We start from the raw sequence: 26,150 nt of genomic DNA, 5'->3' as shown, positions 1-26,150 counted from the left end.
ACAGGCATAACCTTGACATATAACCTTTTTTGTGCAACTATTTTGTAGAATCACTTCGCAACGGACATAGAACTGAGAAATAACGATTATAGAGTCGACATGAAAACTAAAATGTACACTGTAACCAAAACAGATACTAGAGTTGGGAATTTCGGTTCTTCTTGAGAGTTATTCAAAGTAAAGGTTCTTCGTAACTGTTTTAAACGGAACCCTTATGCAGGATATTTTCGAACCGGCAGTACAAACCGAAATTCTACATAGAATAAATAAGTCGGAGATATAGACCACAATTTGTTCATTTAGCCTTCTCTGTCTCGAAAAAAGATGAGTTCGAAAAGGCTAGCACGCGTTCTATCCATTGGCGCGTCTGTCTATAACCTACCGATTCTACTTCTAAAATAAATGCCAGCCCACGTGAACCGGGCCGAACTTCAAACTCCTGCTTCTCGTATACAAAAAGCCTCGGATGAAGAAGTTTTATTTGATATTTTCGACTTAACCCTTAGCGGACGAGAGGCGACTCTCGGTCGCCACGGCGTTTAACGCGGCAGGACGAATGGCGAGCGAGAGGCGACAGTCGGTGTTTATGTTAGATTTCGTTATCTCCAACATTATCCGACCTACTGTTTTATGTGAAAGTCCCTGAAGTGGTGGCGCAAATTATTTTTCCGGGGACTGGAAATTTGTTTAATCGATTCGTACATTCTCTATAAACGTGTAAAAAGACAAAGAAACGAACAGCCAGTTACACATTTGAACTTTCGCGAAATTTTGATCAACAAATTGAGAGGAGATTTTCGTCATCCACGTGATAGATCTTCAAGTTCGACGTCCAACTCTGACGAAATTCGTCTAAACGGGAAGCCGCATGTAATTGTTACTGGCACAAAGAAAGATTGCAAAGCTTGTTCCGGTCGAAACAAACCAGGGGGAAGACATGAGACGACCTGTTTCTGTGATACACGTCCAGACAAACCAAGAATGCATCTTGGTCAATGTTTTATAAACTATCGCACCGAACGAAACTACAAATCGTAATTTTTGTAAAATTATATTCATAAAAGTGCGAATATAGATAAACTAACGAAACATAACGTTTTTGTAAGATAATTTATATGTAAGATCACTTTATTGTATCATATAAGACACTCGACATATTTGCAAAAATCGCCTCGTCCTGCCACCTGACTCGACCGAAAAAGTCGTCGTCCGCTAAGGGTTAATATTCCATGCAGAATCCCTCTCCACCGACCGTCGAACCACCACAGTTCGGCGAACACAGCCGAACGCACAGTATACATATAAGCGTTTAAAACTGTTCTTTTCTCGAAACCGTTTCAACCCATACCGGGACAAAACGAACCCCGCGAAGGATATTATCCGCGTTTAACACGTTCCGTGCCACGTGTACCATCGATGGTACACGCTTGCATGTTTACTTAGTGAACTGAACAAATTGTTTACAAGAAATTTAGAACCGAAGAATCAATTTCCACCGCAAGAATGGGCGTTGATAAGTTTTTGTTACGTTGTTATGTGTACGAGAATTAATAATTGCACGTAACACATCAAGTTTTAGTAAAATATCAAAGTGTGAAGATTCGAGTAAAAAAAGCTCGGCACGGAACGTGTTAATGCTCCGAGTCGATTAGAGACAATGTTAGAACACTTCTAGTTAAAAACGCGAACCGGCATGCGGTGCTGTAACAGGAGATTAAGAGTGTCGCACCGTGTTATTGCAGACTCCACGTACTATTACTGTAACGGGGACACGCTGGCGTCTTCCCACAACAATCCGCAGCAGGGCGGCGGATGTAACAACGGTGGGCCTGACAACAGCACGGACGTGGCTAGTCGCTCGCCTTTGGCAGCAACCAGGGCGAGCAGCGGCGCGAGCGCAGCTTCGCCGACCGGAAGTGCATGCACCAAACCGGATCACACTTCCACGCCGACGGATCTCTATCTGGCCTGATTGATCGATGGAGACCAGCTCCGGGCAGAATGTTTTCCAGGAGTGGAAACAGCAAGCAGCGACGATGGACGCCATATTGCGAGGAACCACGCTGACGACAAGCAATGATCTCTTTATTTTGAACGGCTCGGGAACGGATTCTAACCGCCCATCGATATTGGGGAAATACGATCGGGACAGCGGGCTCGGTGAAACGAACCGCTGTAGACTCGAATGGAAACCATGGGGACTGAGTTGAGTCGGCCGATGGCCAGACACGTACCGGTGTGACACTCTTTACACGATCGATTCTCGGCGGACTACACACGATCGCCGGATCGATACATTCAATTTTGTCGAACATGACAATCCCGAGAGAGATAGAGACTTAGACGCTTCACTTGACAATGGGTATTAGACGATTCAACGATTGTGGTACGCAGCTAAGTAAATAACACTCGGTGGGCGACGACGACAAAGTCGAGGACAATGATTACGAGAATGAGGATGGCGATGATAACGATGATAACGATCGTGTATAGAAGATTATTGGAACAAAAGCATCGAGGACGTGCACACATTGTCGAGAGTAAATCGGTAATCGTCGGAACTGCCTGTGGCGTCTGATTCACGAGACTCGCACAACACCGTCTCAACGTCGATGACTAACGGAGAGAATTCGAAGACGAACGGCAACAAATCGACAAGTGTCTGGCCCCCCCAGTCAGCTCGAAGGAGGACAAGGGTGTCGAGCCGCGCGGACGAGACCGCCGTCTTCCCCCGCGGCCTACGCCAACAGTGTCGGTACTCTGTAGAGTGCGTGTAACCGTAGGTAGATTAATTTAACGATCTTCAGTTAGAATAATTCTAAGAGTCGGTCACCCCTCCAAATATGCCCGTGCATTCGGACGGTTTTACCTTGATAGACGGAACACCGGTGATTGTGGCAAGCAGATGCAGCTGGGCACATTTGTCGTCGACGGTATTTAGAATGTGTACATATATATATATAAAATTGAAAAAAACATATATATATATATATATATATATAAATAATAATACATATACTCGCGTAAACACAGACAGAGTCAACTGCCGAAGACGATGGCACGTTCTTTCTCCTAAATAAGCACGACCCTACCAACCCCTAAAACCCCGAATCCCCTCCAAAAACGACATAGAGTATATGGTAGACCTAATCGGTAAGTTTATTGAGATTTTTAAATCAAGAATCGACGGAACGATCATTAACTGTTAAGGATATTATATATATTTTTTGTAGAAACCAAAGACCACAGACACTGATTGCCGATATGATGGTTGCGTGCGTTGCGTAGCTTAGACGGATGCACAGTTTTTAACGGCGGTTTCGAGCGACAAGTTTACAAATGTACAGGTCGGAGATATACAGTGCAGCATTTTAAACGCCGTGTGCGAAACGTTCTACGTGCTTTCCTTTCGATCCCATGACATTTCTCCCGACGAGCATCCCGGTACGCGACAGTCGAATCGTCTCATTGACCGCGCGTTCGATCGTTCTGCAAATTGAAGAGAACAAAAGATGCGACCGAAATTTCCGTTAATGACCTGCTACTGATTACACGTTGCGTGTGTTGACCACACGTTCCGCTCGCGTAATTAAAATAACCTTGACATAAGCATTACGTACCTTAACCCCTTGCCGTATTTTGGCGAGTCCGACTCGTCATGAAAATTTCTGATAATAATTAATTGAGTATAGATGTGTTATTCTGTCCTTTGAAATTGGAATAAAATTCTGATCTCTTGTCATCAATATTTGAGCATCCGAGTAAATTTAGGCACACGATAAGCATCAATTTTCTGTCCCTTCTAAGAAATGATCGCAATCGAAAAATTTGTAATTACAGTAACTGCGAAGAAGACGGTATGTCAAGGGGTTAAAAACGACACGCGAATCTATGGATCAGTTCACGCGCACGTAATCCGGGAAACGCAACGCGCGACGCGCGGCGCGCAAAATGCTCCTGTGTATTCAAAACCAAATATAAACGCTCCGCGAGCGACGCGCTGGATCGACGAGTCGAGAACAATCAGCGAATCTGAATTTGCAATCGGAAAAGCGTGAAAGGTGAAACGGGATAACTTCCGAGCCCATCGGTTTGCGCAGAGATTAATGGCGCGAGGAGGACGTAAAAAGATGGCTTCCACCGGCCGACACCGGCGTGCGTTCGATCGCGAATCATCCGTGAGCATTCGTCGGGCACGCGACGAGATTTTGATTACCGATTCGACGTCTAACAGAGAATTAAGCAACGACTTAATCGCGCCGCTTCTCGCGTTTCGTCCGACACCTCGGCGCGAACACTCCGGAAGCCGCATTGCTTCCGGCTTAATGTTATGCGGAACGCTCGAAAACGGCAAAAAAAGAACTGGCCGCGAGACCGTAATTAACGTCCGGCAACGGCTCGCTTTAATGAGAAGTTACGTGCTCGCAATTTCTCGATGATTAACGGGCAGAAATGTTAATTTGTAACCTTAATGAGGAAATTTATGCGCAGGCGACCGGACCGTTCGAATTCTCGCGGATGAACGCGCGTACGGGGACGCAACAGCGACGCTCTTTTTGCAATCTGAAAATATTGTTTTTCTTTTCTTTTTTTTTTAAACATGTATTTATTTATTACATAACACTCGGGTTAATTTATTCTTCGCTTGTCAGCGGGTTCGGCCGATTTTTAAGTTCTTAACGCAAGTAGTGCAATGAGTTTGTCGAACGACGGCGATTTTAATTAACGATCTTCATAATCAGCGCAATCAACTAGATGTAACCGTTGTCCTGCGTCGAGGAGATTATCAGTCGATCGTGTTTCGCTTGAGAAATTCACCATAAAATGGGTTTCCGAGCTCGCATCACAGTTATCTCATAATTAGCGAATTATATTCGAACGCACCGCGCGTGAACGATAACAGGCCACTCGACATTCCCTGTTGTTATACTTATCCTAATCATGGTTTTTAATCTATTTTTATTCGCGTATTATTTATTCGAACATTCGCTGATCATTCGCTGTGAAATCTTCATCCTTTCAACTCCGCCGTTCGCTTCATTTCGAAAGGAACAACCATCGAACAGCGTCGATCCGAAGCGTCCTCGCAACGACTTCGCAGATCGTTCTTCGATCCGCGCGTCGAATCAACGCGAAATCATTGTCTCGCGGCCGATTTCTCGGAATCATCACAACGATCATGGATAATAATTTCGCTCTTTATTCTCACAGTTGCGATCTTCAGGTGTTCATTACGCTTCTGTCGCGAGGACGAAAGATCGATAGCCGCGATCACTTGCTACCGATTAATTGCTAATCGCGAAACACGTTGTCGTATTTGAGCGTTGTGTATCGCGAAGAAACGTAAGCGGGAAGACGATGGCACGTACAGCGAAGAGTGGAGGAGAGAACGAGCGTGATAGAGAATGGATGGAAAATTGCGATCCTGTTAGATCTTCGAGCCCTCGAGATCCGATATATCGTTAATCGCAGCACATTTTCTTGCAACGAGAAAAAACAGTAATTTCGTCGCTCCTCGTTCGTAAGGTGTTACCCACAGAATCAGAACAAGATCTGACGTTCTCAATGCGATTTACGATTGTCGGGATTGTAATTTTGACTAATGCGTACTTCACTTTTTGTTATTCTATTACCTATTATCATAACGATGATTATTATTATTCTATTTGCTATTATCGCTATTTTCATTATTATCACACGATTATTATTCTAATTATTATATTATTATTATTATTATTATTATTATTATCATCATTATTATTATTATATTATTATTTAATTGCCTTTATTATTTATTAATTGTAACGACGACCTATGTGTAATAAGTTTTGCCAAAGAAATCCATTGAGAGAGCAATATCGCAGTAAAACGTTTCCAAGCCTCCATAGGATGGAGGCGGTATTTTTTCTTTTCTTTTTTTTTTTTTTTTAACAAAGCGTAATGAGGAACAGCACGACGATGCAATGTCAATTCGTTCGTAAATGGAAATCGATGCATCGCTACAAATGGAACTGAAACACTTTTCGCGCAGCATTCAAACGAAGGGAATATTTATCACTCCCACACTCGCCTTCCCTTTAGAACCCCCCCCCCCCCTCTCCACACACACGCGCACACACATAGATACATACAGAAACTCATGCGCACACAGCCTGCAAACGGGTGCAAAAACACATATGAAATTGAGATTTCGGCTTGGATGCTGCGCCCCGCGAAGTTTCTAATCGAAATAACAAACATGTTTCTGCCTATTATTTCTCTTTCACTTCATACACGTGTGATATTCTTGTTCCGTGCGCCGCTCTTGCCGAGTCTCGCTGTTGATACTTGCAAACAAAACTCTGTACATCCTTTTTAAATAAATATGAGGTTTATATGAAACTCGCTGCTGTCGATTATTTATCCTGGGTCAAGTGAGAAGTCTCATTTTTACAGATATTCTGAATGCCTTTACACTAGTTATTAAATAAAACGTCACTATCTAAATATATGAAATACCGAAATTGATGTATTTGATATTGTAACTGATGTACGATCATTCATAATAAGTATTTTATGAAAGCAGAATTAAATATGATATTATACCAGTAAATATATTGTTTAATAAATGCACAACTCAGTTAAACTTGTTAATAATAAAACCACGAATACGTAAAGAAAACAAATATACATAAGGAAAAAAATTAATTGGATAAGAAAAGATTTTCATTTGTGCATAGGTAAGTAGAAAGAACTCGTAAAATATTATCGACCGACGCTTCGTTTTCGAATAAATTGAATTTGAGAATTTGCCAGATTCGCGTACAGTAGAATTTACAAGAAATAGATCCAGTAAAAAACTATGATCAGACGTGTCCGTTCATTGCTTTTCAACAGCAGAGGGGATTAATTGCAGGGATCTGACACGTTTGTGTTTCGGTCTGAATTACCGACTCCGTAGAAAATGCTGTGGTACGATGGCAGACTCTACCTACGTAGATCGGTCGGTAAACTAGCGAACTACATTTGACTGCAACAGAGAAAAGTGAGTATCTGAGGAGGCTAAATTTGCACCATTGCAAGCTTTTGAAAATACATTCACAGACTTAGGATCCGTATAGACATTGCATCCTATGTGCTCTCCTGTCTCAGATTTGGAGGACTTTAGAGACCCCTTACCATTTCGTGTCGCGATCAACGTTACCGATAGTTCACAGAATTAGGCACGTTAGCAAGCAGCGAATATCCTGCATATTTCATTTCTACTATGACTGCTGAATATTATTTGGAGGCAATAAGCGTGTACGGCGCTAATATTTCAATGATGGAAACAGTATTTATGAAACATTTTATGATACAATCATTTCTACTAATTATATAATTAGTGATATATATATATATATAAAGCTTATGAATTTATTAACGTTGTAAATATACCCATCTCTCTCTCTCTCTCTATATATATATATATATATATATATATATATATATATATATATATATTGCAATAGTTTCAGACATATTTTCTTGCAGAGAGAGAAAGAGAGAGAGAGAGAGAGAGAGAGAGAGGGAGAGAGAGAGAGAGAGAGAGAGAGAGAGAGATGGGTATATTTACAACGTTAATAAATTCATAAGCTTTACAGTGCTAGCATTTTTTTAGTCCTTGGCGAATAACAGAGCACAACATTTTAAATTTAATATTTATTTTTATGTATCTTTCATTTTGTAATAACATCGTTCAATACTGATAGAGACACTGTTATATTGTACACCAAGGCTCGGAACAAGACAGCACGCAGCATCGATGCCACGAGAGCTAAGCTTTCTCACTCTCGTCGCAGCATCTCGCTCCCCTTCGCCTCAGCGGACCACAGATGCGTACCATAATAACTACGCATTTACACACGTGTAGAGGACGCTGAAATCAGTTTTGAATTTCTACGTCGGTATGGCAGTCACGATGTACCTCGTCTGCGGTATAGCATTTTCTGCAGTGTCGGTAATGCAGACTATGTATCTTATGAGCTTTTCTGTGTCAAGTTTGGAGGATTCTAACGCAGACGATAAGATATTGGTTGCTAGATCCACTCCTATGATATTACCAATAATTCAGTCGAGCTATGATCGGTACTTTCAGTTTCTGTTAAAAGTAAGCGACCGTCTGAAGAAAATACTGTTTCCTTGTTTATTGCCAAGTAATAAGCAATCAATAGGCTAAAGTAGCTACAAATTTTTATTCAATGGTTAATATATAATAACATTGTACATAAAATCTAATCTTATAAAAAATTGAATATGTGCATCATGTCATAGGATATTTTCCATATTGTCTACGAAGAGATTGTTCTTCGTAAATGTGTTCCTAGATGATCTGTTTATAATTACTTTAATAATAAATTCTATAGCACAGGTAACGCGGTCCACTTAGCAATAACTTATTTTGTCATTTGATATTATTTGCTGTTTACTTTTTATAAACATAGCTTTCTGCACCTCCTCGTCCGAATCCTGAAATGAGAACAAACGGTTTGTTATTATTGTGTTACTACCTATACAATTTTTAGATTTAATATCAGTTGCACAGTAGTATTAATAGTTTTAATCGAAATAAATAAATACGCCAGAATTATTTCTAATCTCATGAATAGCTTTTATATGCGTAAGAATATTGTAGTAATGAAAAACATTCGCTTCATCGCTAAAATAATTACTAACATAATTTAAAAATTAAGAATTTGTGTCCTTTTTCTAAGTTCCAGGTACGAATAGATCTTTAACCCTTAGCGGACGAGATGCGACTCCCGGTCGCCACGGGAGATTTCGGAGATTCTTTATGTTAGATTTCATTATCTCCAACATTGTTCAACGTACTGTTTTATGAGAAAGACCCTGAAGTGGTGGCGCAAATTATTTTTCCGTGGACTGGAAATTTGTTTAATCGATTCGTACATTCTCTACAAACATGTAAAAAGACAGAAACGAACAGCCAGTTACACATTTGAACTTTCGCAAAATTTTGATCAACAAATTGAGAGGAGATTATCGTCAACCACGAGATAGATCTTCAAGTTGGACGGCCAACTCTGACGAAAGTCGTCTAAACGGGAAACTGCATGTAATTGTTACTGTCACAAAGAAAGAGTGCAAAGTTTGTTCCAGTCGAAATAAACCAGGGGGAAGACATGAGACGACCTGTTTCTGTGATACATGTCCAGACAAACCAAGAATGCATCTTGGTCAATGTTTTATAAACTATCACACCGAACGAAACTACAAATCATAATTTTTGTAAAATTATATTCATAAAAGTGCGAATATAGATAAACTAACGAAACATAACGTTTTTGTAAGATAATTTATATGTAAGATCATTTTATTGTACCATATAAGACACTCGACATATTTGCAAAAATCGTCTTGTCCTGCTACCTGATTCGACCGAAAAAGTCGTCGTCCGCTAAGGGTTAATATCTTTCCACAGTTTTTAAAATTTATTTCTTATTTACCTCCTGGTCCAAACAGAGCGGAATAACACGGATGATTGCAGTAAGGTTTTCCTTCGTGTTCAGAATGGCTACCTGGAGTCAAGGTTTTGTTACACTTCTCGCAGCGTAAACAGGAACCGTGCCAGTCCTTCCCCAACGAAGTTTTTCTTTCAGCTGTAATAAACGAACAGATTTCCAGATAATCGATAAATCTAGCGCAAAAGACGTAATGATGTGAAAATCATCCGTCACGAACTTCAAAAACTGAAAGCACGTAATTGAAAAACATTAAGCAAATGCGAATAAAAGACGAAAAACTATTTCTATCGCGACGATATTCATAAGTTACCCGATAAACGGCTGCGATGAAGTCAGTAATTTTTTCAATAAATTTTATTATCATAATTATAAGACGACTTTCAAATCTTTGGTAATGTTTCATATCTCTAATAAGATGAAGCGACCTATCGTGTAAACTGGAGTGCTCGCGTTCAGTAAGATCTGTTCGTGCGACCTGAATTCACCCTCAACAAAGCCTTACGTAGTCGCGCTCTCGATAAAGAAGCCCAAAAGAATTTTCATTAGGCTGCCGCTATATAAACATATAAATCGTGTCTACTTGTTGATAGTGGTATAAGAACTTACAGCATCGAAGGGTAATTTCTTAAAAATCATCAAGAAAAATGTTACTGCCACCTAAACAATATTTCTATGCTAAAAATATACTATTTTGTGCATTAGACTGCAAATTTTGTGCATTTACGAAGTTAGGAATGTCGTTAGATATTTTTTGCTTTGAAAATGAATGGAGAACACTTTATATCTGGTGGAATAAGAGTATATACTTGTTATTTCCTTAGTATCTTCTTACTAATATCTATTCCCCATATCTATTGTTGCGTCCAGAGACAAAGACCCATAAAAAGGTCCCACCATTGGGGAAAAACCCTCTCAGGCCCCAACAAGGGTCAAGGCAGAGACCCCCCTCCAAGGGGTGATTCGTGCCTTGACCAAGAACAAACAATGTACCTCCATCCACGGGTGCTCTTCCACGAATTTCCAGCGTTGGAAGAGCATTCTTCCACCAGCGCTCGCAGAGAGAGTACAACCTAAAAAATAAAGTTCTCTAATACTACTAGAGACCCTTCCACGTCATTAATTTGCCGTAGGAAGCGCGAATCGAGCGTACATTAGTTCGGTCGCGCATGTACGTTAGGCGACTAACCAAACGTACGGACAAAACATCTATCTATTGCACTGTAAGAATATTTGTCATTGCTACCCTCCAAATAATTTCCGTCGCGAGTAGTATATCTGTGAAAATAGGGTAGTTCCTATCTACTTCTAGTCTTATTAAGTATGGACTAACAGTCAACCAGTCGACGCCGCGCATCATTAGAGAATTTTTTTTATATTATTTTATATTACATTACATTCTTCAAACGTCTCGGGAACTAAACTAAACGGTGGCGGCAATAAGTAAAGGAAAAAGTTGTCCACAACGGCGCACAGTGCGGCCGTTAATGGACAAAAATCAAAAAAGTCACTGCTTCATATCTATTCAAATCTATGTGTATGATGTGTTGAAGTATCTAAATGATCATATTTAGCAACAGAATGTTCAAAAAATTAAGCAGGTCGTTAATTTCAAGTAAGTTCGCCGAGTGAATCTTAGGAGGATCAAATAACACGTTAGTTCACACCGCAGCTTGTTTACATTACCTTACGAACAGAAGGTCATTTTACGTTGTAATCTTTATAGAAAATGACGGCCAGGAGTTATATATATATGATTGTAATTAATATATAGCAATTTAAAATATTTAAAACGAAATAATTAAGTCCGATTTATTTTCGTACGCTTTAAATAAGGTTTAGAAGAAAAAAAACGGTTCAAAATATCCTGGGATTCTTATTCCAACATATTCGTCAGATAGTACAGATTGATATAATAAAAACAATTTTAGCGAAAAGTTACGGTCTTCAAAGTTATTTAACAAAATATGTAACCATAACCAGTCAACGGCTTGTTTACATTATCTTACGAACAGAAGGTTATTTTACGTTGTAATCTTTACAGAAAATGACGGCCAGGAGTTAGATATATATATATAATTGTAATTAATATATAGCAATTTAAAATATTTAAAACAAAATAATTAAGTTCGATTTATTTTCGTACGCTTTAAATAAGGTTTAGGAAAAAAAACGGTTCAAAATATCCTGGGATTCTTATTCCATTCCAATTATTCAATAAAATAAATCATCTAATTTTTTTATGCAGATCGATGCATCCTTGTATCTTCTTTGACAAGTTATTAAGGCATTCTGATCGAAAATTGGTTAGCTTAGAAGTGATGATTTTTGTCTCGGATGCTCATATAAGTGCCGCACAGTGCGGCAACTTGACGACGTATTTCAAGGTCACCAAAAAATAACAAGATGGCCACAGCCCCGAGTAATTACCGTAGGGTCCGCTAAACTGCTGCGTTTAACGACGAATTAACACGGCTAATGCCCCTTGTCAGATATGAAAGGGTTCAGGATGACGACATCATCGACGAGACCAAATCGATCGCGACAGACAATGCAGCACGCTCGGTGGTTCCGTTTAAAAATTCTCTCAGCACTGATCAAAATGCAGAAACATCCCTCATCCGGGACTCGCTCGACGCAGCGTCGTCGCAGACGTCTCCCTCGTTGTTTCCTCCATTAGCAATTTCGTAATTATGGAATTCAATGGGTTATCCTCGGAGGATCCGATCGGTGATTTCATTCAGCCAAGGCGCGAACACGGAACACCCTCCGGACTGTTCGCCAGCGAGTCGAAGCGACGCGGCACGAAAAAACGACTGTCGCCGCTTTACAAAATTCCGTATTCCGACGCAACCGCATTGTCCCCGACGCCCCGACGAATTCCCACGTGCGGCTGAATCGCGCCGAAGGATTCTCGAGGAACGGAAAAAGTATCGCCCGCGAATAATCGCGGCAAGGGACGGAAACGTGGCGCGCGATCCAGACAAGAAACTCGCGCGCGCTTTTGTTCGAGGTCGCGAGTGAAACGCAGGTTTGCTTGATTAACCGAAAGCATTTCGATCTCTGTTAGCAGAGGAGGAACACCCTACAGGCGCGACGATTCAACGAGAATTTTCGCGGCTGAGTAATTAACTATCTAATGATACGGTCCAAAGTGTTTCCTCCGTTTTATTTCAGAATTTGCTATAACGTTGTTTAATTTGTTTATTGGAACAGTTGAGAGATATTAGAAGTGCTTCTACTTGTCATGCAAGCGTAGGATTATGCACGAATACGATTTAACACGTTGACTGCCATGCGTATTTACAACAAAATCTCCTACAGGCCACCCGTGCCGCTATAGGAAGCGTGCGCCGTTAATTCATGTCTGTTTCTGTTCCTGCATGAACAGTTGGAATCTTTGCCGAGTACCGAATGGTATAACTTAAAATCTCTGCCCTTATTTTTTTTCAATAATGAAAAGAGATCGGATTGCCCGGAAGGAGAAGCATAAATAAAATTACATCGTCAGATTCTGATTTGGATACTGATAAATATAATCGTAGTGATAATGAATGTTATGAAGATACTATCGACGAGATTTTACGAGAATTGATCATGGAAGAAGAAAGAAATGTTGATGATACCGAGGAAGCTACAGTTCAAATAAAAGATACGAAATGGACCGATCAGAGGCACGAGCATATCTGAAAAAAACAAACAACTGTTTGTCCAAGCTGTCCTGATCAACCTCAACTTTGCAGAGAATGTTTTAATGTTATACACTGCGAATAATTTTGTTAATAAACCATTTTTATAAGAATTCAATAGTTTCATTACCTCCTGTAGAATATTTGTCGAAATATTTTCGGAAATCCTTTGTAAGTAGTCAAATCAGCGTCACCCGAATTACGGGTGACGCGGCCTGATGAGAACTTTTGCTGTCACCCGAATACGGGTGACGCGGCAGTCAACGTGTTAAATCAGTGAAATAATTATTAGTGCGAAAACCAATGTCGGATCTGGCTTATATCCTTTGCACTGCACATAACGAATCAGATTCGTGATGAAGATTTAAATTCTCCCTAATTGACGCTCAGCTTGGGAACAAAAATGGACAATTTGGGAAGAGGAGGTACGATTAACACATTAAAGGCGGGAGTCGTAGTACTACGATTTATCTCGACTTCTCATAAATATGTACTTTAAAACATTTTTTGTAATTAGTGTTTAGTTCTTTTTTAATATTTCTTTTAGTTTTAAGAGTTTAAATAAACTTTTTTAAGTCTAAATTTTTTATGATTACACAAAATATCGCCCGCTCCAGGATGAAAAACGAGGCGGGGCGGTCGCCGCGTTACCTAGCATACTTTCGTCAAGATCCCCCGCCTTTAATGTGTTAATCGAGCATTTTGGCTCGTTTTTATAGTCACCGAATGTCAATAATTATAAAAACGTAGAGAGAATTTACTGTAAATGGAGACATACAAGAAACAAACATTGTTTCGTTCTATTTGGGAATACTATTAAGTACGAAGAAGTACTAATCAATATAGCTGTGAAAGAAATCGTAGTGCAAGGGGTTAACAATAATCAGAATCATTTTCTATAATACAGTGTAAGTGGTGATTCTCCTTTCGAAAACGAGATGGGAGTCTGGATCGAATAAAGTTACTAATAAAATCTTTTTAATTTTTCGAGTGATTGAAAATGTGTCTACCAAATGATGTTAAGCGTCTATCTACAAAGTAGGCATGAACCTGAAAAGTAGGCTACATGAAAAAAGTTTATTAACTAAACTTTTTAATCCTAGGTGTCCTCTTCGATAGGGTTCATCATTGAAGAATCATGCGAGGATGTCAAGACTGCTCAGATCCATCAATGTTTGACTGAGGAGAAAGAGTAATTACGCGTATGTACGATTTAAGGTGAATTAGATTTAAACATGGTGGATCTGATTTATAAAAAGAGTGAATTTAGTGTGTATAGAAACCCCGTAAGAGCTTCGAATGCTTAATTAGCATGTTTTAGAAAGGTCCGATGACACATTGAGTTCCAGCCATGATAGGTCGCTTTCCAGACTCCAGCGCAGTAGTTTCGAAAATGTACGAGCGATTTTACGTAGACGTAACAGGATTAACCACTGACTGGGATAAGACCGTGTATCCATCCGATTTTCCTCGGAGTGTTGTTCTGCCATTCGGCGGATGTCGCGCCGCGGCGCACACGCTCGACCAGAAAGTCTACAAAAGACCGCGGAATCAGAGGAGCGCGTGTGTACCTTTTCTTCCGTCGGTGTGTAGCCTGTGCGTCATGCCATTACGGCATATCAAACCTCGCGGGAAAGACAAAAAAAGCCACGGACCGTGGCGGGCTGGCGGTTGGCATTCAAACGTTCCTCCGCGTCTAAGAAGGAGCACAAAGGACGCTGGTGCCAGTGAGGGGAATTGGAAAATGACGAGAAGCGGAGAGACAGAAGGGGTCTAAAGGGGTCGACAGAAGCCGGCACGGGACGCGGGGGTAGGGGAGGGGAGGAGGGCGTGTGGGTGGACACAGGATAGAAAAGGAACGAAATGCGAAAGAAACGGTGGAAAAAGCGAGAGGGAACAAACTCGAAGAATGGAACCGACGGAGGAAGAGAGAAAGAGACAGGCAGGAGCAAGAGAAGGGTACGTATAAAGGGCCATTAGTTAATTAACTCCTAATTATCTGGCGGCAGAGAAGCGAGTGCATAATCGTCAAGCATTGCTGCTGTGCAGTGGTAGCGCGAAAAAGGCAGACAGTGCTGTGCACGGATCGTTGCACTCGGGCGCCAAACAATCGGCGGCTGCTGATTGCATAGGCTTGGTACATCATCCCCTGGTCTTTCCGTGTTCTTCTCTGTATTTTTTCTTCTTCTTCTTTATTTCATCGGTAGACCGTTTTCCACCCTAGCCGCCCACTCTTCTTCCCTTCTTTCAAAACTGCCGACCCAAACCCCGACCCCCCCCCCTCCGGCTACGCGGAGTCTCTGAAAAAAAACCCTTCATCGTAGCTTTCTTCCGGCAGCATCCTACGCCAAGGGGTTGAAAGTAGAGAGCCGGACGATGCGCCTCGCCGTTCCTTCTCTTATCGAGCCTCCTTATTCTTCCCCTTCGCCTTCGTTCGCCACCGCGATCCAGCTATTCTTCTGCAAACCTGTTTCCTCTCTCCGTTCTTATTATTATTAATACCATCTTCCGCTCCAACCCAACCACCGCGCAAGGCTCGTTGTTGCTGCCCCCGACGCTGGACACTTTATTGTTGTTCCTTTCGATGCAACGTGACTCGGTACGGTCTCGGCGACCCTTCTCTCTACCTTCCCTTTTTAATTTTCCTTTTCGCGCGGGCGACCATACGAACCATAACGAGCCCGCTGCATTCAGAGGGATGACGGGACCAAGCTGGTTACGCGAGCTTATTACGATGCTGCTTTTTTTTCTTTCGGAAGGAGCCCGATGGAAAATATTAATGACAGATTTACCGCGTAAACGGTTTCTATCGGGGCACAGTGTTTCCTACGCGGAAGAATTTCCTCGGTCCTTTCGTCACGATTTTTTCAGATGGCCGTTGAGACAATGCCGCTTTGAAACCCGGAGGGGTATAAGTCAGTAGATACGGCGGAACACGATAACATTGGCACAGTGAACCGTATTCAACTCGTTGCTCGTTCAAAATCGTATCGATGTGCAACTCGATGACATTTATTTCTTAGAAAACGAAGGCTTTCTACGGAGATAACCTCAATGGAAAATGTACAGGTATCGGTGCACGGGAGATTAAGTTTCATTATGATCTTATTGAGAAGCAGCTCTCGCGTTTACTGTGACATTATTATGTAATCCCCAGATCCGCAAATTACATTCCCTTAAAAACAGAAGAGTCTCGGAAAATTTATATTACCACATCATATGGTTCATACCTTCAGCAACCAAGTTCCGATCCTATTTATTGTGACCACGAAACCTCTGGCGAAATAGCCACGAGAATCCCGTGGTCAACTCTGCCACTGCAATAAAACTGAAAATATTTTTTCCCTTTAAAAAGACCCTGCTTTCAGAGTGTGCAATTTCATATGTGTTAATGGCATTATTGTGGCTTAATATCTTTCATCTTCCTGTACTGACCGATCTTGAAGTCGATGTTCTTTTTTATCGATCTTAAGTAGTAATCTAATAAGTTTGAGAAAAATCTGGATTAATACTCGAGGTAATTAGCAATCAAAGGAATATCACTCGAAAGAATTCCTTTTCGCCAGGTTCCGCGAAGCATTCGTAAAAATGACCATTAGAGCTACTACTCGCTTCGGCAAATGCTAAGAAATCATTTAAACGCGGCTTATTTCAAAGCTTTCGGTTCTCATTTCTCAAAGGGTCGCGGATCTCTTGCGACCGGCTCAAAAAGCTCCCGGCTTTTGCGGCGCACGTTGCTGCGGTGTACTCCGCCGGAAACAAAGAAAACCTTAGGTGAAAGCAACTGGTTCCTTCTTCGTGAACACGCTTTCTCGACTCAACTCACGCATCCCGTCCTCTCCGATGCAGGTACAAAAAGTACTTTGCCCGCGCGTTCCTCGGCAAACTCAAAGATTCGCGTCGACGATTAATTACATGCGTCGATGGCCAAAGAATTCTGATTAACCCGGTCAGATACACGCGTAGCCGTGAAATAACTTCAGTGAGCGGGCAAAATAACATGAATCTCCATTTCCAAAATAAAAATTCTAATTCTAAGTCGAATATGATGTATGTTTGGTAATTCAAAGTTTGGTCTTACGTTACATTTTAAACATGCTTCTCCGTAGAATTGTGATAACACTTTTATACCCAAATCTTACAAAACTTTTATTTCTAGATGGAGCAGTGGCTAGACAGTGTCAATGGTCACCGTAAACTATCTTTTTCACGGGACTATCGAAAAATCAGTTATCATTTTGTAATTTTCACAAATTACAAAAATGCATTCTTGTAATTGATCGAATTTGAATAATGAAATTACTCAAAATGCATTTCTTCAAATACAGGACGTGTTTGATAGTGTTACAGTTTTTGAGAAAAAAACACGAAAACTATACCATCTTGTGCAAGGTTTCTAAAACTTCAAAAAGAAATCAAATTTCATAAGGTTTTATAAAATGTAAAATAGGTCAGGATTAGGTTGATGAATGTATCTAATCATTTCTACTTCATTGCATAAATCACTTCGATTTCGTGAGATTGTTATGCTGACCAGCAATTGCATAGAAATGAGGAAAAAGTCTGCACCAGACGAATCAATAAGTCAGGCAAGTTTCTAAGGCAGTCGATGCTCTCGAGTCGTGTAACGTACAGAAATAGCACCAATCGTATCGCATTAATGACACGTGAACCTCGAACAACGACGACGTTTCCGTTATCTTCGCCGATTTCGCGTGGGTTGCAAGCGTCATTCGTGGCGACGCGACGTAACGTAACGTACGGTATGCAATGAAGTAGGTTTGGTAACCTAAATTCATATCTCGATTTGTCATAATTCATTTGCACAATTTTATGCAAGTATTTCTGCGAATTACAACAACCTTTGTAATTTTTATAATAATCGATACGTTTATACTATTCCAGGATATTACTATGTTACCTTATCTCGATATTATACTCTTTTATTCAATTTTCGTCATCGAAATCTTCCACAATCCAACTCTGCTAAACATTGACACATAATTGATAAGAAATAAAAGTTAGAGTTGGAGACAGCTAACTTTTTGCAGATCTTCGGTAGGATACATTTATGAACATTTTTTTAGTAACAATTGTGGAAGAGAATATTAGAAAAACTCTGAAAATGAGTCTGTACTGTTTACGCCTATGCCGTCACGCAGGTTCGTCGCGTATTCATCTAACCGAGAACTATTGAAACCAATAAAAATCAAGCGGTTTACAAACGTAGGAAGCAACATGAAAACGAGCATGAAATAAAAAAGTCAAGAGAAACTGACAAAACTATACCACGTATTACAAAATGATTCAAATAATGGAAAATGAAGAATCGTTTACCGATTACTGGATTAATTAATTAAATTATTTTTAATTATAATAGTTTTTAATTAAAAACCAACCAACTAATAAATTAAGCTGTTCATACATCGGCTAGCTATACCGGCTGATGACATATTAAATAAATGTATAATATACATATTAATTCATAAGGGTGTTATCATTGCACTCTTGGCATGCAACAGTTTCTCTCCATTCCACATAAAACCTGAATATACTGTAACTCCTTTCTAGTGGACTACAAATTCTGAGCTCGCAATCTTGCGGTCTTATTTGTTTGACGTACAAAGTTGCACATCTGCCATAAAGAAATCAAAGATAGCACAGATCATACATTTGGAGCAAAAATTGAAACAACTCGGCAAAGTACGCTTTCTAGCAGAAACGAAAAACTATTTATTAGACATTACCTTCTTAACTTTTGTGAACAAAATTAAATGCTCATAGACAGGTTCAAGCATGTACACCTGTTCTCAATGATAATCGGATTACAACGCATAACAGGGAGCACTACTCAAATCGAGAAAAATAACACTTGGATGATCACCCCCTATAATTAACATCCTTTAGTGAATAAACATTTCCTGTATTATACGAAAAGTAACGCTTTTCACATTAAAATGTATACAGTAGCTTTAGTATACATCTACAGATGACCTCTGCAAATAAAATTTTCTTTTCTTTTATAATTTATTACTAATTTCACTTGCTTAATTAGCAGTTGTTTGAAAGATGTCTGATACATTCAAGAAATGTTACTAGAGATCTATAATTAATATTTACAATGAAACTATGTTTTTTTGTACAATGTCATTCACTGAAATATTACGGTCTGTTCCTTAAAAATTTTTGTTCCTTCATTGATCGTTTGACATTTGTTCATTGATCTATTTAGCTTGCTAAGTTAGCTCGCTTACGATAATATCAATCAGGAAATTATCAATCAGGAAATTTGTAAATGATCATTTTAACAAGCATGCAGCTTAAGCGTTCATTCACTGGACAGATCATCTTAGCACTAAACCATCCGAGACCTAAATGTGACTGACGCGCGTTATTTATTGTGCGTTACGAATTTATTTAGACGTTCCATAATTTTTATTATTATTATTCGATTACTGTAATTTCTCGCCAATTGTTCTTCAGCTTGTAAACAAAAATGGACAATTTGGAAAGCGGAGATAACGAGCCGCGAGGCTCGAACAATCGTATCTTCTCTTCCCAAATTGTCAATTTTTATTTACAAGCTGAAGGACAATTGGGGAGTATTTACTGTATTTTCAATAAAGGAGTCTTTACAATTTCAACAACTTTAAAGTAATAAATATAAAACTCATCACTTTGATCGGTTCAGCAGGTTCCGCGCGCGCGTGTCAATTGTTCTCTATCGCTTAACCCTCTATGGGCCGAATTTTTTTCTTAAATATAAAAAAATTTATGCGACGGAAAATCTATTATTATAAACTTATGTATGCTAATTAAAAATATATTTAACAGTTTAAATAACTTTATTATAATTAATTCGATTTGTAACTTTTAAGTAACAACGGCTTACAATGTTTCCACTTCTGTGCATAAATGCTTAAGCGTGAAATTCCATAAAACAGTTTGAATTTGGCGTTAAATATAGATGTACGTTGCATTTGGAACTGGTTGCCAAATAGTTTTTTGTGGTCTTGAATTTTCCTCATCCGATGATAATTCGGTACTAAATTCATCGTCACTGTCAATAATATTTATGCGTCGTCTGGTAAATGCTACTGGACAATCTTCATCGGACTCAGAGTCTAATAAAGAATCTTCGGATCTATTACCGCTGATGTGTCCAATTCTAATTCCTCTTTTATTTTTATACGATTTTGTATCCATATTTTGGGTATTTGATATATAAATTTGAAAATAGGAGAAAGCACAACTATTATCCTAAATACACTCGAATCTACCAATATCCCAATATCCCAATGTAACCTGAAAGTTACAAAACTGTATCATATACAAATAGTAACAAAATGATTATTGAAAAGCAAATAAATAAATTGATATTGATATACGAACTCAGAGCTATTATATACGCTTTCTTTTATTTAGTAAACACCGACAAGAGCACAAATAATCCCAATTGCACAAGATGGTCAAGATTGATGGTGCAGCAAACCGTCATCAATATTGTTATCGGTTTTTTCAGAAGCATTATATAATTAAGACGTATACATCATCTTGTGAAAGAAACTAAAACTATTTGGTAAAATCTGGATATATTAGCTTGTGACTTGAAAGTTACATGGGCCCATAGAGGGTTAAATTACGAAATCTTTATAATCGCTCGTGGAATGTTGGTGCAACATTTCCATCTTTTTTGGCTGGGAGTGCAGACACTGCACGAACCGAACATGTCCAGCGAACTGTCGCAATAATCTTAGCTGCGAATTGTGCATCGCTGGTTCCCGTCGAAAGTAGAGACGGATGAACGAGGCCTGGGAGCATCGACTATACCGCGTTTCCCTTCGGCGCACGAGTGGAAGCTTCGTATTAAGAGAGGTTCGCTTTTAATTGCGCGCTTCCTCTTTCGAGCAGCCTTTTAGACGGCCGTTAAAGCACTATTAGTGCTGAAAGCGGATTTTTCTGAATGTGCTGCCATGCCCGTGCCCATGCCCGTGCCAGTGCCCGTGCTCGTGCTCGTGCTCATGCTCATGCTCTTCCCGCGCGCGCGTTCGTCACGCTGACACTAGCCGACTTGCGTATACGAAGCTTTCAGATCGGCGCAAGTAGGCGTGCGAGAAATGGATGCCGAGTCGTGGTGGGAGGCAAGGGGGGAAGGGGGTGGCGAATTAGAGGGACGACACTCTTTTTCTTGTATTGCGGAAAAAAGTCTCAAAGAGAAAGGTCACTGACCTCTAAACGGCTCTACGGAAGCGCGGCGCGTTTAATCCGGCAGCGGGACATGCGTTAGGGTACGTTTATTTGTTGGAGCTGCGATAAACGATCGGAGCGACGATAAGAGGGAGGAGTAGGAATACACTCTATTGTTTTAGAATAGACGTGCTTACTGAAACTGTTGGCGGAGCTGCAGCCGACCGAAAGAACATTTCTACGCCCGGTTTTTGAATGTAATATCCTCCACAGAAGTAGCACATTAACGCAATGTACGCTTTTTATGCGCAGAAACGATGCGCTGTGTTAAAAACGTCCGTTTAGAAACGTGACGTTTGAAAGAACGTAATGAACAATTAATAATGTTAAATTATAGGCGATTCAAATAAAGTACATCTCTTGTATAGGATCAGAAAGATACGAATCGCCATGTATTTTAGATAAGATCTGTTTTAAATCAATTGCGAGATTAACATTTCTTGATAAAGAATTTAATTAGCACGGCAATTACAGCACTTTTCTTGAATCTTATCTGATATTTTGGACGAAGAATCGAAAGACTTGTGTAAATTCAATCGTAAGAGATGTTTTCATAGATTTTTATATAAATGATGAAATTCTTCGAGTTCATGACCATCGGCATTATTAGGATACACATAAATGTTCATGTTCACTGCATATACTTTCTTCATTGAACAATCTTTACAGAACCTGACGATATATAATAATTGTTCGCTTTATGATAAACCATAATCATAATCACGACAGTTGTATAAAATGTATTGGAACGTGGTTAAACGTTATTTTGTTAACGAAATTTATGGACAAAAAGAGCAACGCTAATAGAACAGATTCAAGAGTCTTGTTCACGAAGATAGTCAGGTGATTAGACATAACTCATAATTAGAGGTATTTATAAGACACAGCATAGTGTCGCATGAATCAAGAGGAGTAATATAATTGGTGTCTACCGGTCGGAGATAGTTTTCATAATTGATCGATGAGTGTCTATGGAGCACTCTCATACTAATACATAATTCGAAAATCGCGTTTATCGAGTTGCATCGTCATCGCGCAAGCTTACGTCATGCAGTTGCTAATTTCATAGATTAGCATAAAGTTAATAATAAAAGTTTAATAATTTGCTATATGTATAGTTTATGTCTGCGTTGCTTACTCGCATCGTGGATTTGTTAACTAAATTCGAAATTTCCATCGTTTCAGTTTGAAGGCTAAATAGCGTGAAATTGAAAGGGACCGAACACTAGAAATCATTTGACGACTTCAATTGCAGAGGTATTCTTTACAGTCTAGTATTTTTATACATGTAATTTCACACATGTAATTCAGATTAATAACAGTACTTGTGTGTCCGCGGCACCTCTGAATAGCTTGAGAAAGGAATGTAGAATCAAATGCATGTTAAAATACGTTGGAATATAAAGAGGCTCTTTTCCAGCATGGTAACACCGGATTACGTAAAAGGTAATCAAGATTACTAAAGGTTTCTTTATAGTGAAGACTGAAGTTAGTAATAATAATATTCATAAGTGTTTTAACATTGTTTTACATTTTTGCGTTGTGTTATTCAGTGACCGGTGCGCAATAACATTGTAAGTTTCTCTTTCGAGTTGATAATCTACAACGCATATTAGGTACATATCTGCATAATTATGACTACCATGAAGCACGAAAAAATCATACAGCTGAATGTATTCGTGAATAATCGAATATCTTACTATTAGAGAAAATTCTGTGGACATATTCTTGCACGTGGACAGTGAGCGTAGTTTATAGCAAAGCAAGTGTACGTACAGATTATGGCTAAGATTATTGGCTGCGGATCTTTATGGATTCAAGAAATCGAAGGCAAGATAAATGACGAAGAAAAGGCACATTATGATTTTTAAGAACTCAATTCTACATTGAGTCTATTCCAATTACTTTAACCAGAAGCTTTTCCTACTTTCAAGAAAACGAAAATTTCTTCTTCGTGGCAGACCAAAGCAAGACCGCAAACGTATTTGTGACAATTCATATGATAATGAAAAATGTGTCTCAACAGTCCACCATTGGAATCGCCGAGTCTACTAATCTTTATAGTCCATAGTTTACCATATATCGTGTCCCGATTCTACCGACTCTTGCATATCACTTACTCGACCGTGACAGCAATCGCGACTGATTATTATTATAATCAGTATTGTTGTGCATACTAAAACAGTACCAGTAATTTACAAAGCTGGCAAGTTTTTGACCGTCAATAGTGATTTGGCAAATATTCCGTAGTATCGGAATTGTAGCTGTACGATCTCAATTAGAATATATGCAGATCACGTGCACTGTGTGCATACAGATGCACGCCAGCGATGTATAAAATTTCCTTCCTAGTAACTCGTATTACTCACTACTTATATCACATCGCCTCTTGTATACAGTGAGCCGAGCCTGATATAATGTTTGTCAAGGTGGACCACGAGGACGCGCAATGACATCATTAGTGTCGTCATTCGAGATCTCGCCGGTAGTGTGACAGAGTACACGGGTATTGTCGTGACACGATTTTCTGTGACAGAATACGCGAAATTGTGCATCATCGTCGATGGGCTAACCCAGACCAAAACGGAAATGACGCCTAGCTTCGTACATTTTTTTTTATCTTAATCCAGTATGAGATTCGTTATCTCGATCAAGCATCGTTGCTAAATTTAACGATTTGTAAATTTGTTGAGAAATCTAATTACTAAACTGTTTATGCTCACTCAAATTTTCGTTGCTGGATCTTTCGGAGCAGAGCAAAAATAGTATAAGTAGAATTTTAACTAAAAAAATATAAGTCGTCGTTCTCAAAAAATTAAGGATGTTTTTAAATCTAAGATATGTATTTCATATAAGTCTAATGCTATGGAACATATATTATTGATTTTTATATCGAAAGTCTAACACGTCATCTTGCGTTGCTCTATACTTTTCTGAGTAATTAATATTTCTTCTACCGCAGACTTATGATAGCAGTATTAAATCCAAGATAAAACGTCTATGCTACTGCATCTTCGCTCGAATGATTGCATATACCTAGTACATTGTATGGACTCTGGTGTATAGCATACCTTTCACCCACAAACAGTATGACAAACGTCAATATTTACAATGACGAATTTTTGTGTCTGTTGCCCAATTTGTACGAAACGAAACGGAAAAATGACCATTTACAGCCCAACAACTAGATTTTGAAATTTTTGTTTTTTTCGTAAACGATCCATACATATATTCGTTTACAATTCATTTATCATTTCCCTTGAATTGTACAGGTTTCTCAAGTGTTTAGTCCTTGTTGAATTCATAAAATCACCGTGAATGTATGAATACATGAATGACGTGGCTGTTTACACATATCGAGCAATGAAGAAGGTAGCTAGAAAAAATGGAAGAGGTCAAAACCGCGTTGTCAAACGAATTCTTAGCCATTTCGAATGGAATACAGGAAACATTGTGAACGGTAAACTTTCCGCATTAGTTACCCCTATGAGCAATTACACCAATAAAGTCATATGATAACCTAATTAAAAATCAATGCGTTCTTCTATCTTACAGTATATGAAAGTACATTGTCGCACTCTAGAAATCTTCTTAAACGTAATTCATAAAATCGAAACACGAAGCGCATACTTTCTGAAGACGCTTTTATGCGACAAGATCGGAACACAAATTTTTAAAAGCGAATCACCCGTAAAACATAATGCCGGTAGCATAGAGCAATCATTTACTAATCGTTCGCGTTTATCACACTGCGCACAATGCGAAAACCCTCTCTGAGAACCAAAAGACCAAAAAACCACTGGGCCCGATACTGCAATAACGATACTTGACCATGAAATCTCTCACACAGAATCTTTCTCTGATAAGCCGACCGGAAACGGAGTCTCACTTACCGAAATAAACGGGCTTATCACACTTCGGGCAGTTGGGCATGTTGGAGTGGGAATTCACGGACGATTCCTTCGAACGGTTATTGTCGAAGCTACGAAGAAGATCCTCTCAGCTGCGTGGTCAGGCACGTACTGGGCCCGAGTTCTGCAAGGTAACGCGATATTCTCCAGTTGATTGAGCATGCGGACGTGTGTTCAGCCCGGCTGGACATGTGTGTGCGCCCGCGAGTACGAGAACTGGTATACCGAATCGGTCACCTGTGTATGAGCACACCTGAACTTCAAGTCAATATCGATGGGAGAGCATGATCCACCAACTTTAAGTCATAGCTTTTTCGCATTGAACCCGGTGAGAGTAAGGCGAGAGATGTCACGGACCCCAAAGATTTTAAATAGACTATAACTTTTTGACAAGGTATGGCAGTAAGTTGTGCCTCAATGTTGATAGTAAATAGTTTAAACAGTGCGTAATCTAATATTGATTATAAAGCTGCGGATTTTTATAATAGATTTGGATGGGTTTGTGGAACCCCGCCTTACCATTTTCGTTTCATTTTGCACATCATCAGCGCCAAGTTAATCAATAACATGTAAACATTACGGTTTTGAAGTTTCAGGTGGTATCCAAAATGATTAAGAATAATTTTAATTGATAAAAATTATTCTTTTTTAATTCAACCAAAAGACTTGAATTCTTTTTCAGACGTTTGGGAGTCTAGATTACTAGACTCCTAACGTTTCCCAATTCAAGGACAAGTTGCTATTTAAAGAAGCGGAATTGAATTAGTCTTTTCATTGAAGAAACATGTCTTCAGAAATTCTGA

General features: G+C 39.4%; 2 protein-coding genes across 7 annotated transcripts in view; one reads left to right on the top strand and one right to left on the bottom strand.

Moving 5' to 3' along the window:
• sv (paired box protein shaven) overlaps positions 1-6,381 on the top strand; it is a 248,830-nt gene extending 242,449 nt beyond the window's left edge. For 5 of the 6 annotated variants that reach the window (XM_076522549.1, XM_076522547.1, XM_033476260.2 and 2 more), the window contains one exon: positions 1,743-6,381. In XM_076522549.1, the coding sequence (XP_076378664.1) occupies positions 1,743-1,972 (230 nt within the window). In that variant the 3' untranslated portion in view covers positions 1,973-6,381. The remainder of the gene's footprint in view (positions 1-1,742) is intronic. The other variant, XM_076522548.1, reaches the window with a different exon arrangement.
• Positions 6,382-8,194: 1,813 nt separating this feature from the next.
• Positions 8,195-25,488, bottom strand: LOC117223774 (cysteine-rich protein 1). Its single transcript, XM_033476270.2, has 3 exons — positions 25,330-25,488; positions 9,486-9,638; positions 8,195-8,487 (listed from the first exon to the last, which is right to left on the bottom strand). Exons 1-3 carry the CDS (start codon positions 25,367-25,369, stop codon positions 8,444-8,446), a joined length of 237 nt encoding a protein of 78 aa, XP_033332161.1. The 5' UTR covers positions 25,370-25,488; the 3' UTR covers positions 8,195-8,443.
• Between the last annotated feature and the right edge of the window lie 662 nt (positions 25,489-26,150).

This window comes from Megalopta genalis, chromosome 6 (genome assembly GCF_051020955.1).
Source record: "Megalopta genalis isolate 19385.01 chromosome 6, iyMegGena1_principal, whole genome shotgun sequence".
Lineage (NCBI taxonomy): Eukaryota > Metazoa > Arthropoda > Insecta > Hymenoptera > Halictidae > Megalopta > Megalopta genalis.
This window is presented reverse-complemented; position numbering and strand designations above follow the sequence as displayed.

What these genes read in the sequence shown, in the direction of transcription:
- LOC117223774 (XM_033476270.2), bottom strand. Translation starts at nt 25,369, where the DNA reads ATGCCCAACTGCCCGAAGTGTGATAAGCCCGTTTATTTCG. An exon ending in TGATAAGCCCGTTTATTTCG is followed by an intron (nt 9,639 to 25,329) that starts GTAAGTGAGACT and finishes CGTTTATTACAG; the next exon opens with CTGAAAGAAAAACTTCGTTG. An exon ending in CGCTCTGTTTGGACCAGGAG is followed by an intron (nt 8,488 to 9,485) that starts GTAAATAAGAAA and finishes TTCTCATTTCAG; the next exon opens with GATTCGGACGAGGAGGTGCA.